Source organism: Heloderma suspectum, chromosome 1 (genome assembly GCF_057233095.1).
Source record: "Heloderma suspectum isolate Gila_16-S chromosome 1, 16-S_ref, whole genome shotgun sequence".
Taxonomy (NCBI): domain Eukaryota; kingdom Metazoa; phylum Chordata; class Lepidosauria; order Squamata; family Helodermatidae; genus Heloderma; species Heloderma suspectum.
This window is the reverse complement of record NC_139458.1, coordinates 297,147,953-297,162,874: the sequence shown is the minus strand read 5'-3', so window position 1 is coordinate 297,162,874 and position 14,922 is coordinate 297,147,953. Positions and strand designations below refer to the sequence as shown.

Here is a 14,922-nt window from a genome sequence, read left to right as displayed (position 1 = left end):
AATCTTGCTGCCCTGTTTTGGACCAGCTGAAGTTTCCATACCATTCTCAAAGGCAGCCCCACGTATAACGCATTGCAGTAATCCAGACAAGAAGTTATCAGAGCATGGATAACTGTAGCTAGGCTATCTCTGTCCAATTAAGGGCATAGATTGTCCTATTAAAGTCACTGTGTAGAATGCTATGATGACCACTATCATAAGAGCCTTTTTGGCAATTCATTCAGTACATTAATGGAAGAGAGAACTGTCAGTTGTTGTTCCCCATGATGACTATCAATGGAACCTTCAAACCTAAAAGCAGTACACCTCTGATTACAATATGCTGGAGACAGATAGCAGAGACTAGCTCTCAGCTTCTCACCTTGCTTGGAAGGGGCCTTCCCCGGGCATCTAGCTGTCCACACTCAAGTGCTGGACTAGACTAACATTTAGTCTGATCCAACATGGTAATTCTGACATTTTTATGTGGAACAAGTGAACATGGGCACACTGCATGCAGGACAGTCTAGAAACCAATGGTCTCTTGTTTCGGTATGTTCATATGTCCGAAGTGGAAATGTGTGTCTGAATGTGTATGTGTTACAGTCAAGTACTTCACTCAACCTTATGTCAGTGCCAATGTGTATGTCATAGTTACAACTAAGATAATACGGCCAGTTTTCCTGTGCCCTTTTAACAATGCTGGAGAACACACTACTTAATGCTGGAAAACAAATTACTTCAAATTCTCTCCCTCAGCATCATCTCACTCATATATTATGTATCTGTAAACATATTAGTCATTTTTCTATGTTCTGAAATACTAGAAAAATGATGTGGAAAATATTAATTATATAATATATGTATTGAGGATGATGAATTAATAACTTTTACAGGGCAACCTAACGCACCTGGCATTAATCAGTCCACACAGAAATGATCCATTAGAGTTAATTATCAACACAATGATTAACGTGAAATAAAATACTGCTATCTATTGTCCATGAATAATTCTGTAGAAGTAGTGACAGATGACATTTATGAAAGTAGATTGCAAAGTTAGGCATAGTAGTTTTTATTATCTTGTATTTGTGACTTGTAATTCTTACGCACTGCCCAGAGACTATTGGGCGGTATAATAATAAAATTATTATTATTATTATTGTGGGTTCTGAAAAGCTCCAAGAATGCATTTGGGGCAACGTGGGGGAAAAACCATGGGCCATGTTGGCTGAAATCATAGATCAGAAAAAGGTAACATTGCCCTTTGTATTTGGCTTCTGTAGCATGTTATTGGATTATTTTTCATAATTCTGCTCTTAATCTGTATATATTTTGGCTAATAATTTCAGATGATAGAGAGGTATCTTTAAAAGATAAACATCAACCATTTTTGCCCTTATACTTTGTAAGTGGAAAGACTGCATAGTCTGCAGTCACTAAGAGTTAGCATTACAAGTTATAAAAGTGCCTCAGAGTCACCATCCCCAAATGTAATGGATGGGATTTTCCAAAATACTTAGCATTGACCTAACTGTGTTCATAGTGCAGCCTTTGGTAAGAATTCCAACTTACTTCAGTAGGAGGAAGCTAAAGACAGCTTTGAGAACCACTGAAAATGGTAGCATTTAAAGATTTCCCTGGTGTTGGCTACGTACTTAATAGCATAGAGTAAATATACTCGCTTCCCCAGAATAACTTAAAGCCATACCATAAAGTCAGATATCTCAATAAAGATCTGCAGCACCTTGGTTACATTTTAGGAGCTCTACTGGATTTACACCCTTGTAAATTGCACAACCGGCACCAAAGGAAAATACAGCCTTTACTGGCCCATGTTTTGATGCTATGACACAAGAAATGCAAGGACAGGGTTGCTTGCTTTGCTACACCAGCAGCAGTTGTCATCTTGAATCTTTCTGAATCTTGAATCTTTCTTTCTATCTGTCTGGTCAGGGTTCAGAGCTAGAGGCTCTTGCAGGTGGTGATTTGGTTTCAAGTTGGTCTTGAAATCCTGCTTACTGGTCAGGAAGTCCTGCCTCACCATAATCCTTTGTTGTTGTTCAGTCGTTCAGTCGTGTCCGACTCTTCGTGACCCCATGGACCATAGCACGCCAGGCCTTCCTGTCCTGCGCTCTCTCCCGGAGCATGCTCAAGTTCATATTCATTGCATCCGTGATGCTATCTAGCCATCTCATCCTCTGCCGTCCCCTTCTCCTTTTGCCTTCAGTCTTTCCCAGCATCAGGGTCTTTTCCAGGGAGTTTTCTCTTCGCATTAGGTGGCCAAAATATTGGAGCTTCAGCTTCATTATCTGTCCTTCCAATGAGCACTCAGGGTTGATTTCCTTTAGGATGGACTGATTTGACCTCCTTGCAGTCCAGGGGACTCGTAAGAGTCTTCTCCAGCACCACAGTTCGAAAGCATCAATTCTTCGGCGCTCAGCCTTCCTTATAGTCCAGCTCTCACAGCCATACATTACTACTGGGAAAACCATAGCTTTGATTAGACGGACCTTTGTCGGCAAGGTGATGTCTCTGCTTCTTACTATGCTGTCTAGGTTGGCCATAGCTTTCCTCCCAAGGAGCAAGCGTCTTTTAATTTCATGGCTACAGTCACCATCTGCGGTGATCTTGGAGCCCAAGAAAGTAAAATCTGTCACTGCTTCCATTTCTTCCCCTTCTATATGCCAGGAAGTGATGGGGCCAGATGCCATGATCTTAGTTTTTTTAATGTTGAGTTTCAACCCAGCTTTTGCACTCTCCTCTTTCACCCTCAACAAGAGGCTCTTGAGATCCTCTTCGCTTTCTGCCATTAGGGTGGTATCGTCTGCATATCGGAGGTTGTTGATAATTCTCCCAGCAATCTTAATTCCGACCTGTGATTCATCCAACCCGGCATTTCTCATGATGTACTCTGCATATAAGTTAAATAAGCAGGGTGACAATATGCAGCCTTGTCGTACTCCTTTCCCAATTTTGAACCAATCGGTTGTTCCATGTCTGGTTCTGACTGTTGCTTCTTGACCCTCGTACAGGTTTCTCAGGAGACAGGTAAGGTGGTCTGGTACTCCCATCACTTTAAGAATTTGCCACAGTTTGTTGTGATCCACACAATCAAAGGCTTTAGCGTAGTCAATGAAGCAGAAATAGACGTTTTTCTGGAATTCTCTTGCTTTCTCCATGATGCAGCGAATGTTGGCGATTTGATCTCTAGTTCCTCTGCCTCTTCGAAACCCAGCTTGTACTTCCGGTAGTTCTCGGTTCGCATACTGCAGAAGCCTAGCTTGTAGGATTTTGAGCATCACCTTGCTGGCATGTGAAATGAGCGCAATTGTGCGGTAGTTTGAACACTCTATGGCGTTGCCCTTCTTTGGAATTGGAATGTAAACTGACCTTTTCCAGTCTTGCGGCCACTGTTGAGTGTTCCAGATTTGTTGGCATATTGAATGCAGCACTTTAACAGCATCATCTTTTAGGATTTTAAATAGCTCGGCTGGAATACTGTCATCTCCGCTAGCTTTGTTGTTACTAATGCTTCCTAAGGCCCACTTGACTTCACTCTCGAGGATGTCCGGCTCAAGTTCAGTGACCGCACTATCATGGCTATCAGGGACATTCAGATCTTTCCTGTATAGTTCTTCTGTGTATTCTTGCCACCTCTTCTTAATCTCATCTGCTTCTGTGAGGTCCCTGCCTTCTTTGTCCTTGATCATGCCCGCCTTTGCACAAAACGTTCCCTTGATATCTCCGATTTTCTTGAAGAGATCTCTAGTCTTTCCCATTCTGTTGTTTTCCTCGATTTCTTTGCATTGTTCATTTAAGAAGGCCTTCTTGTCTCTCCTTGCTATTCTCTGGAACTCTGCATTCAGTTGGGTATATCTTCCCCTTTCTCCCTTGCTTTTCGCTTCCCTTCTTTCGTGAGCTACTTGTAAAGCCTCATCAGACAGCCACTTTGCTTTCTTGCATTTCTTTTTCTTTGGGATGGATTGAGTTGCTGCCTCCTGAACAATGTTACGGACCTCCGTCCATAGTTCCTCAGGCACTCTGTCTATCAGGTCTAATCCCTGAAATCTATTCCTCACCTCCACTGTATATTCATCAGGGATATGATTTAGGTCATACCTGAACGGTTTAGTGGTTTTCCCGACGTTCTTCAATTTAAGCCGAAATTTTGCAAGAAGCAGCTCATGATCTGAGCCAGTCAGCTCCAGGTCTTGTTTTTACTGACTGTATGGAGCTTCTCCATCTTTGGCTGCAAAGGACATAATCAATCTGATTTCGATATTGACCATCTGGTGACGTCCATGTGTAGAGTCGCCTCTTGTGCTGTTGGAAAAGAGTGTTTGCTATGATCAGCATGTTATCTTGGCAAAACTCTATTAGCTTTTGTCCTGCTTCATTTTGTACACCAAGGCCATGCCTGCCTGTTATCCCGGTGATTTCTTGACTTCCTACTTTAGCATTCCAATCCCCTATGATGAAGAGGACATCTTTTTTTTGGTGTTAGTTCTAGAAGGTGTTGTAGGTCTTCATAGAACCGATCAACCTCAGCTTCTTCGGCCTCAGTGGTTGGGGCATAGACTTGAATTACTGTGATGTTGAATGGTTTGCCTTGGATTCGTACTGAGATCATTCTATCATTTTTAAGATTGTACCCCAGTACTGCTTTTCCCACCCTTTTGTTGACTATGAGTGCTACTCCATTTCTTCTAGATGCATGGAAATGTGCCCCGATTACACAATACTGAAGGAAAGATGTTCCACTTGGCATACTCAGGGGCACTCCAGCTAGCCAGCCATCCCAGAAACAAAAGTGGCATATGATTAGAGATGTGAAGGCTGGGGTGGGAGAGGGGGATATCAAAATTCCAAAAGAAAAGAAGGGCTTTTCTTCAACTTCTACGTTTTTCCCAAATGGAAAAAAACCCATAAAACAAGAAATACAAATACTTCTGATTTTTAAAGAAGTTTTTAGGGATATCTATATGAAATATGGATAAATAAGACATGCAATTAACAAAACACATTTTTCATCCACAAATGCATCAGTGGGATCAATTCCAATCTTTCCCCAGGTATATCCCATTTAAAATAAATACTTGTTGGCAGTTATGTACTGCCTAAGTCTTGACTAACTGTTACTGCCTAGAGTAGTGGTGGCCAAACTTTTGGCAAGTGTACCAAAAGTCAAGTTGAAATACATATGTACTCTCTACAGTACATATGTATTTGAACTTGCTGGCCCAAAGAACCAGTCAGAAGAAAAGAAAGTGGACATTTCAACCATTCAGTTAAGGCTGTAGAGCCTTAACTGAAGATTACAATCAGCCAAAGTGCCAATAGACAACACTACAGAATGCACATGACATATGCATACATTCTTGGTTGCTCTTTTCCCTCCACAGTCACTCAAACGATTTTAACTATAATCTGGGAAAGGGTGGGACAATGGCAGAGATGTCTGCTGGAGAAGGTTGCTAGATTATTTTAAATCCAAAAATAACAAACACTCTCCACTTCATCAATTGCATCTTTTGAAGCGGACAATATCCATGAACACAGCTACCTCTCCAGAAGTTTTAATGCTGAGATCCACCCCCACCCCCCTGAAACATATGAATCAGGGATAAGGAACCTTTTTTGTCCTGAGGGCTGAACTCCGAGCAAACACATGGGGGGCAGTGGGGGGGAGAATATGCCAGCAGTAGGTGGGGCCACATCACAACATATGCACACATACACACAAAGCAGTGAGTTAGCTTTCCTGAAATAAGGTTTGTCTGTAGCACAGACACACTTAGTTTGAATGCTAGCTCGCCGCGTTGTGATTTTGGTCCTAATAAAAGTTGTTCCATTACTGCCCCTGTTTGGATTTTTTTCTAATGGTCCAACACAGCTGCCTGCATTTTTGGCCTTATTTCATTTGTTTCCGCTGTTGTATTTGTTTCCTTATTCGTTGCTCACCGTCTACTATCTCCTCTTAAGGCAACATTTTAGTTGGGGGACAGTGTATTTTCTGCGTGCTTGAAGTGTAGTATTTTGCACCTTGAAAAAAATCCCCATGTTTTCCCCAAAAGCTGCTTTTATAACTGTTGAAATGGTTGCACAGAATGTGATTGCATAGCTAACATTGGTACCACGTTGATATTATTTATGACTTAGGGTGCAATCCTATGCATGTTTGGACAGAAAAAAGTCCTACAACTTCCAGCATCCCCTAGCCAGCCATGCTAGCTGAGGAATGGTGAGAGTTGTAGGGCTTATTTCTGTCTAAACATGCATAGGATTGATCCTTAGTTACCGATGAGTGTACCAACACGCTCCTTCCGTGCCTGTACTATTTTATCATTCTTTCATTTCATTTTTATTCTTTTGGAGCTGCATAGTCATCTGCAAAGAAATACATATCTAGGCAACTTTTAAAGGGGGTGAAAAGCATAACCACTCCCTCTCTGTTACTTGCAGGCAGATATTGCATTATGTCACTTAAGAGCCATTTGCAGGAGAATCACAAAATGGCCAATATACATTATTTTGGTGACTCTGTGGAAAGTGTCTTCCACACAGGATACATAACTGGGGGGCATTGCAAAGACCGTAGAAACCCAAGTCAGGGTGTGTGAACAAGGCCAACAACTCTTCTAACTTAGGTAGCTATCAGGGCAAGAGTGACATAAAAGGCAAATACAGGAAGAAAGTGACATTTTTGAAATCTATCTTTCTGAATTCTAGAGCAACAGAAGCAACTGAAAGCAGCTTTGGGATACTATAAGAAGCACCAACAAGCAGATGCAGGTATACCTTGTTACTTCCTTCTAATGCTTTTAAAGATCTGTTCATAGCACGATCCCGTACGTGTCTACTCAAAATTAAGTCCCATTGAGTTCAATGAGGCCTACTCCCAGGAAGCTGGGTTTTGGATTGCAGCCTCAATCACTGGCACTTTATCTTTAGTATGGACTTGTATTTTGTTCTTACACAGATGTCTGCTTCTTGTGTAGCACTGTCCCCAACAGAATTAGGAAAGAAAGTATTTTACCAACCCTCTTTGCCACAGGAACAGTGATTCAGTGAAGCTCAGGTAATACATTATTTCCCCAAACAGTTTATTCTTTCCCCACTATTCCTTAAATGTCCACATGCTACTACTCCCTATAGTATAATATAGTGAAATATATGATGTAGGACCTATCTATAAAGTTACCTCTGTCATGGACCCTGCCTTTAACAGCAGGTGACACACAGGGTGCTCCCAGACAAGGCTTTTATCATGCAATCACCCTTCCTCATTCATGGAATTTTACCAGGATCCAGATGTCATCTTCCATTTGTTGTTGTTGTTATTACTTTATTTAAAACATTTCTATGCTACCTTTCTGGAACCAGTCAAGGCAATTTACAAAAATTCAGAAAACAAAATAAATAAAGACATAGTAAAACATTAAAAGCAACCTCAAGAACCCTAATAACAACATTAAAAGCCAAATTTAAAAGATGTATCTTGTTCCCCTTCCTGAACCCAGAGAAAGTAGGGACCCATTGTAACTCCAGAGGGAGAGTGTTCCAGAGTTTGGGAGCAACACAGGAGAAAGCCCTTTCCCAGAGCCCAACAAGTGGACTTCTGCAAGTGGGTGTGTCTTCAAAATGGCCTTTCTTGCTGATCTTAGTAGCGGACCAGGTTCATACTGTTATCGGTGGTCCCTCAGATAGCCATAGGCCATTCAGGACTTTAAAGGTTGTAACCCTCCCATGTTTTCTCCCTATTTCTTCTGTCTTTTTCTTACTACAAAAAAAAAAAAAAATCTGTTAAGGGAGGAAAGATGGAAGAGCTGAACAATGCCTTTTTATTGGTAGTGCTTGGAGCCCTCCATTTGGAAGCGCCCCAGAAATCAAGGGGGGAAACTTTTCCTGATATAGAAGTAAAGGTATAGGAACAAGACTAATAACAAGTTGGCAACTCTACATACCTACTATGCTAAATTGTTCTAAAAGACCTCATTGTACTATATGATAGAGATAGACATGTTGAAAATGACCTCATTCCTACTGAACAAATCATATTGTGTACTTGGCATATGCCAAGCTTTCTGTGAACAGGAACTTAGTTACAAGTTCTTGATCGCTAAAGGAAAATGCTCATCTGAAAGCACAATTCCCTCTACCTGCTGTAGAAGTACTTTTCTTATTATTCAGATGTCTTTAAATGAAATAAGCTGAGGTGCAAGCCTAACTATAAGAAGTTCCTTTTGGAATCACAAACACTTTGAGCACCTGTTTAAACAATATAAGCTAATCTAGCTTTCTCGCGCAATCCTCAAAGAGCCATTTTCTGCTTCCTGCAAATGTTAACTTTCAAGAGGTGCCTCCAATTTTTTTTTTTTTTTTTTAGCAAAAGTGTTTAAGGTCCCACAACAACTTTCTGGATAATATTTTAAATACTGAGGGCCAATATGGCATAGGATCTAGGGCAATTTTTTGGCAAGGAGGCCGCAGATCAAATCCAAAGTGCTACTGTAGCACATGAGATGCCCACCCACACCTTAGTGTATTCTGTCTTTAGTCTACCAGATCAGAAAGCAGCAAAGCGAGAGAAAGAGAGAGGAGTGCAGTTCTGAGTCTATGCCTGCCTGGTGTCCTCCAGATTCTGTTGGACTACACTGGCCATCATCATTGACCACACTGGCTGGGGCTGATGGGAGTTGGAGTCCAACACATCTGGGAGGCACCAGGTTGGAGAAGGCTACACTATGCTGTCTGCAGGCTTGCAAGTCATCTTGCTCTGGTCCTGCTGTGCCACAAAAACCTGCTGGCTATGCTGCTTGCCATGTGCGTGCCACAGGTTGTCTTTCCCAGCCTATCCACCCCTCTCACATGGCATAGGATGATGTTTAAATGGCCTTGGGCAAGCCACTGTCTCTCAAATTAATCTACAGGGCAAGGCTGTTGTGAAACAAACTACCACATTTTTGCCCCTTGGAGGAAAGACAGAATACAAATGTAGCAACATTAAGAAATTCATTCAATACGTTGACATTAAGGCTGGAAACCTAAGCATACTAAAAGGAAGGAAGTAAATGTTTAGGACTGAGCTGTTAGCGTATGGTGCTGCATTACAACAACAGCTGCACACAATTAGCAATGATTTCTAGAAAGTTTAAATAGTTATAGGAGGGGGTTTGGGGCTGGAAAAGAGGGACTAGGTGAAGTGTCTGTAACATTTACTCCTTGTCTCTCTCTCTCTTTAAAACTATCTTTTCATATATTTACTTATAACGACACACTTTCCCTTTATGTGTACTTTGCTATCCCACTTCTTGTGTCCATCCCCCGAATACCAAAAGAAACATCAACCACACCCCAAAGGATGCAAAGAGCAGCCTTCCATTCTCACAGCAGCATAACCCTTAAACAGTACTGAAGCCAAGCAGTAAAACAACCCATTTCCTTCCCAATTACTGGGCCTTGGTGCACATTTGTACAATTAACAGCAGCACCTGCCACAACTACTGCAGAAATCCAAATCCCAACACAGATCAGAGAAGGAAGAGACAACATCACAGTAAGAGACAGACACGGCCGCAGCAACATCACTTGCAACAGATATGGCACAGAAGTTGAGAGCCTGCAGAGATTCCATATTTCCATCTATTATAGATGATAAAGCTAGCAGGAGGGAGAGGAGAGGAACAGACAAACACTAGAACTTATGCCTTATCAGTCATAATTTTCTATTCAACCCAAAGAAAAAAGCCTCACAATATGCTTACACACGTTTTGTGAAAGCCACCAAATAAACACATGGAAACAGAATTCACAGGCAGGAAAAGGAATCTCCTAAGTACCAACAGGAGGCTTGCATATTACAGATATATTATATAGGTTATACTCTGCTACCTAGTCTGCCATTTCCACCCAAAATCAAGTAGACCTGGAGGATGGTTAGATGAAGAAAAAGCCTGATCCCCATTCACAGGCCCAACCACAATCTGTTTACACATAGGAATCCATTTGGCAATAACATTAGACTTGAATACACTTATTTGCAGAATAATAGAAAATATGGTCATATAAGGCATTGGATGAAGGAGAGGTTAGGGCATGGGGAAGAGATGGACGATTTTAAATAAAAACAGAGCTCCCAAATATGGCATCTACCAACACTCTGATTTCCCTCCACCCACCCCTTTGTATCTAGAGACCAAGGGATTAAGTCTACCAACTGATCAGTTCCACCCACAGGTATATACAACCATTTCTGTGAAATGAGACATTCAATTGCATGTATTATATTTTCCATATCTTCAAATGCCTCATGGTATCTTGATTATACACTTAGTCTCTTCCTTCATATTTTAGTACATACACCCCAGTAAAAAAAACAAGAGGGTGAAAGGAAGAGAAGAAAGAGAGACCCACCCCAAATAGAGAATTCCTGCAGGTGGTTGATGTAACAAGGCACACACCACAAAGTCCCACAGTGGCTTGGCTGGGCTTAGATCGAACCAGGTGGGGGCAGCATGGCCTTTTAAAGCCTCCAACTAGGGAAACCCCACCCCATCAGGCCCTCCCAAAATAGGCGGGGTTTTATTTTATTTTTTAAAAAACCGTCCAAAGGAATTCCTCCCAAGGTTTCATGAGGAACACACATTCAGAAACACACACACATGATTCGGTTCCCCATGCAAGAAGACCTTGGTGGCTTCCCTTGCTTTCTTCGCATGTGCTTTAAAGGGTGACCCCTCCACCCCCAGACAATAATTTGGGGCCAGGGTAGCGCAGTTCATGGAAGACCATATATAGCAGAAGTTATCTCAAGGGGAAGGGGAAGGACTTCTGACGGGATCGGGTCACTCGGCGCTTGTATGGGACCCTGAGTGTGACCCAAAAGCCAGCCAGCCTCCCCGCCCCCGCCCCCGCCCCTGCACCATTCATAAAAGTCTGCCTCTGCTCCAGCGCATCTTCTTCCCCTCCCTGCCAGGACCACAATCCCCACCCTCGAGCGAGCGAGTGAATGAATGAATGAGCGAGCGGCTGCCCTCTGGCTTACTTGAGCATGGCCTCTTCTTTCTCTTCCTCTTCCTTCTGCCGGTCCATCACAGCCATAATAATGTTCCTCTCCTCTTCTGTCAGGTGGCTCAGGTCAGGCAGCTCCTGCATGGGGGGAGGCACGGTGGGTGGGCGAGGGCCGCGGGGCCCCACCGAAGAAGAAGAAGACATTTTTTTCGGTATCCCTGCCTTTTCCCCCCCCACTTCAGCACCTTTGTACCTTTTGGCAGTGCAACCCAATCACGCCTCGCCGCCGCCGCCTCCACCACCTCTTCTTCCCCCTCCTCCCCCTTCTCCTCCTCCCTTTACACGGTAGTCCTCCGATCATCGGCAGCAGCCAGCAGCTCTCTGGAAGCAGCGGGAGAGGAGGCGGAGACCCAGCCTTTCATGGTTGCTTCCATGCAGCCCAGCCCGGGCTTCTGCCGCTGCTGCCCCCTTTGTTTTGTCAGTTCTTAGGAAGATTTGGGGATGCCCCGCAGCCTCTTGCAGCCCATCCTCGGAGGCTGGGAGGAGGGGGGCGAGGAAGAGGATCACACGGCGCCTCCCAGGCTCGATGCACCGTCAGGGCTGGAAGGGAAGGGCGGGTGCTGCTGCTGCTGCTGCTGCTGCTGCTAAAACGCTCCGCTGCTGCTAGCACGGGAGCGACAGGCAAGCAGGGAGGGCGTTTGGTGTCAGTTAGGCGGAGTCCAAACTGCTCCACTCCTGGGTGATGCCGAGGGCTGTCTTTCCCAGACAATACGGACAGCTTTCCCATTCCAGGCGTGCAAATGTCCACACCTTTTCTTCCACGGAGTCGATGGAGCGTTGGGCTTGGATCTGGGAGAAAACAACAAGGGGCGTATTATTTCGCTCCTGTAGGCTGCGATCCTGCTCATAGTTACCTGGGAGGAAGCCTCGCTGAGACCACTGAGCCCTGCGCCTGAATAAGATGGGGCAGCAGCAAGGCTGCCATCCTAAGCATGCCTACGTTGGCATAAGCCCCACTGAAATGAATGAGTCTGACGCCCGAGCAATCATAGTTAGGACCAGGTTACTGCCTACTTACTTACTTGGGATAAACCCCACTGAAATCCATGATGCAGACTTCTGAGTAAACGTGGTTAGGATCACACTATAAAGTGCATTTTTTCCATTTTTAATTTAATTGTATTTTTTTGCCTCTGTAATGCACTTTCTATGTGCACATGGGAACAGTGTTCATGGGGGGTAAGAAGCTGAAGAGCCAGTTTTAAATCAAATGCAGATCATGACAGTCAGCATAGATCTGATGTTCACATCACAAACAGGGGAAATGCAAAAGCTGATTTAAGCATTCCATAAGGTGGGGGGAGAGGGACAACGCCTTACCTTCACCTCCTAGTTTAGCCTTTAACTCCTTCACCTTGGCCCGGATGGGCGATTAAGAAATTCGATAAATAAATAAATAAATAAATAAATCTGCCTCACAGGTTCCTCTATACATTGGTGATAATAGTGATGGTGATTTGAAGATGATACATGCGAGTCTTCTACTGTTGTTCTGGGGCCACATTCACTTAACATTAAATTTTGTCAACATTCAGCAAAATTTCAGCATTTCCTTTTTTCCTATGTTTTTCTTTTGAAATTAGATGTTGACAGACATGAAATCCTCAAAGGTGCATTGATGAATTTTAAGGCAATAATGTTAAGTACACCACATTCAGTATTTTTATACTTTTTTTCTTAAGAGGGGTGTGTGTGTGTGAGAGAGAGAGATTTGGAGTGGAGAAGCTGCAAGTAAAGAAAATTTTAAACACCCTTTCTTACTGCTTCTTTACTCTGAATTTCCCCTTCCAAAGCTGCTTTTCTTAAAAAACACACACATTTTTATTGATTTATTTTAACTTTTAAAATGCTGTCTTTTTTCAAAAAGAACTGGCATACAACAATAAAATATAAAAATATAAAAGCAAAACCATAACACCATAATAATGTATTGAAAAAAACAATCATCATAAAACAACAGTTTTCAAAAGAGCTAGAAATCCCCACACCAGCAGAGGCAACTCTTCATAAAACCATAATCAAAGTGAAATGACAAGAAGGGTACACCATTGACAATATCCATAAAAGAGAAAAGAAACTAACCCAGCTTAAACCTTAAATAGCCAGGCACCTAAAGGCGTACCAACTGGGGAACTTGTGGCCCTCCAGATGTTGTTGGACTACAACTCCCATCATTCTGGACCATTGGCAATGCTGGCTGAGGCTGATGGGAGCTGGAGTCTGACAACATCTGGAGGGCCACAGGTTCCCCAACCCTGGTATATCGTGTTGGAACTTGATAGATCTTAACTAGGTGGGTCCAACCAAAAATGCCTTATTCCTTGTCTTTCCTCTTAACATGTAGGACCACCATAATGCAGTCTATGTGTGGTTGCCCTTGAAGATGGCTCAGACACTTCAGCTGGTCCAAAATGCTGTAACCAGACTCAGCAGGAGCTTGCTACATGGAGCAACTCCAATATTATTCCAATGGTATTAGCTACCAATTTGTTTCCAGGCCCACTTCAAGATACTGCTGCTTACCTTTGAAGCCCTAAATGATCAGGTGCCAGCATATCTGAAGAATCACCTCATCTGTCTTGTACCCTCCAGTCAACATCTGAGACCCTGCTACTTCAGAAGTGAGGTGGGTGGGCATGAGAAATAAAGCCTTCTCAGTCACGGCACCGCAACTGTAAAATGCTGTCCCGCAGGAGGCCTGTTGAGGACAACTGCTGATGGTCTTTTGGCGAACAATAAAAACCTGGCTCTTCAGGAAGGCCTTTGGGGTTGGTTAATATGGGTCTGCTGCTGAATTGATATGAAGTTTAACATTTTAGTGTGGTGTGCTCTCTCTCTTTCCCTCTCTTAAATTAATGTTGCTATTTTTTGTAGATTATGCAGAATATGTTGAATTTCAAAACTGCTTCACTGTTTTAGTGTTTTTCTAAGCTGCATTAGGGTGCTTCTAGACAAGGCTTTTATTGTGCAATTACCCTCCCTCATTCATGGAATTTAATGGGGTGGGAGTGGGAGACCTTCCTGTGTTTTCCTGCCACTTCTGTCTTTTTTCTTACTACAGGAAATCCACTAAGAAGAAAAGGACAGAATAGCTGTTCAACGTCTTTTGACTGGTAGTTCTGGGAGCCATCCATCTGGAGGCACCCTTAATGCTCCCTTAGGACTGGAAGTGCAGGTATTAAAGGTTGTAATAAATAAATAATTCAATGTGTAGTTAGTTTCTAGGGTGGGAGACCCAATACTTTCTTTGGTAATTTTTCCAGAAAATTGAAGGTAGGATTATTGTGATTATAATTATTAATATTATTTATGGGTGAAGCAGATGTGCAACCATTTGTGGCTTTTGTGGCTCTTCCTCCTGCAATACAAAATACACTGAATTCTCTGTATGGTTTACTACGTTCTCATACCATTGAGCATGGCTGAGCTGTCTCATCTTGAGCAAAGACATGTTAATCCAGTCCATTTCTTGGCATTTGTGGTAAAATACACATTTTCTGTCATTTTTCAGTCACCATATAATAGGAATCCAGACAGAACTTAGCTGTTTGAATGGCTACCATTCACCTGGCAAGATCAGTTATTTTTAGCCAATGAGAGAATTTTATAGCACAGGCCTGCACAATTTGTGAGTCACCAGGCCAAATCTAGCCCAATGTTCATGCATTGTGGCATGCCAGGTTTTTGTAGTGTCAGACAGCTGGATGGAGGCTGCATTTGGCTTGATGGGTCACAAGTTGCCCTAGCCAGTTACAGCAGCATGTCTGAATTGGAAGGGCTCAAGCCTACATAGAAGTGATATCCTGTCATCTGGAAGTCCTGTTACAGATGAATGAAGGGAGAGAGAGTGCTAACTATTATTATACAGTG

General features: G+C 42.9%; 1 protein-coding gene across 2 annotated transcripts in view; it reads right to left on the bottom strand.

Moving 5' to 3' along the window:
• RIMS1 (regulating synaptic membrane exocytosis 1) overlaps nucleotides 1–11,218 on the bottom strand; it is a 379,415-nt gene extending 368,197 nt beyond the window's left edge. For both annotated transcript variants that reach the window (XM_084826895.1, XM_084826894.1), the window contains exon 1: nucleotides 11,027–11,218. In XM_084826895.1, the coding sequence (XP_084683021.1) occupies nucleotides 11,027–11,196 (170 nt within the window). In that variant the 5' untranslated portion in view covers nucleotides 11,197–11,218. The remainder of the gene's footprint in view (nucleotides 1–11,026) is intronic.
• Between the last annotated feature and the right edge of the window lie 3,704 nt (nucleotides 11,219–14,922).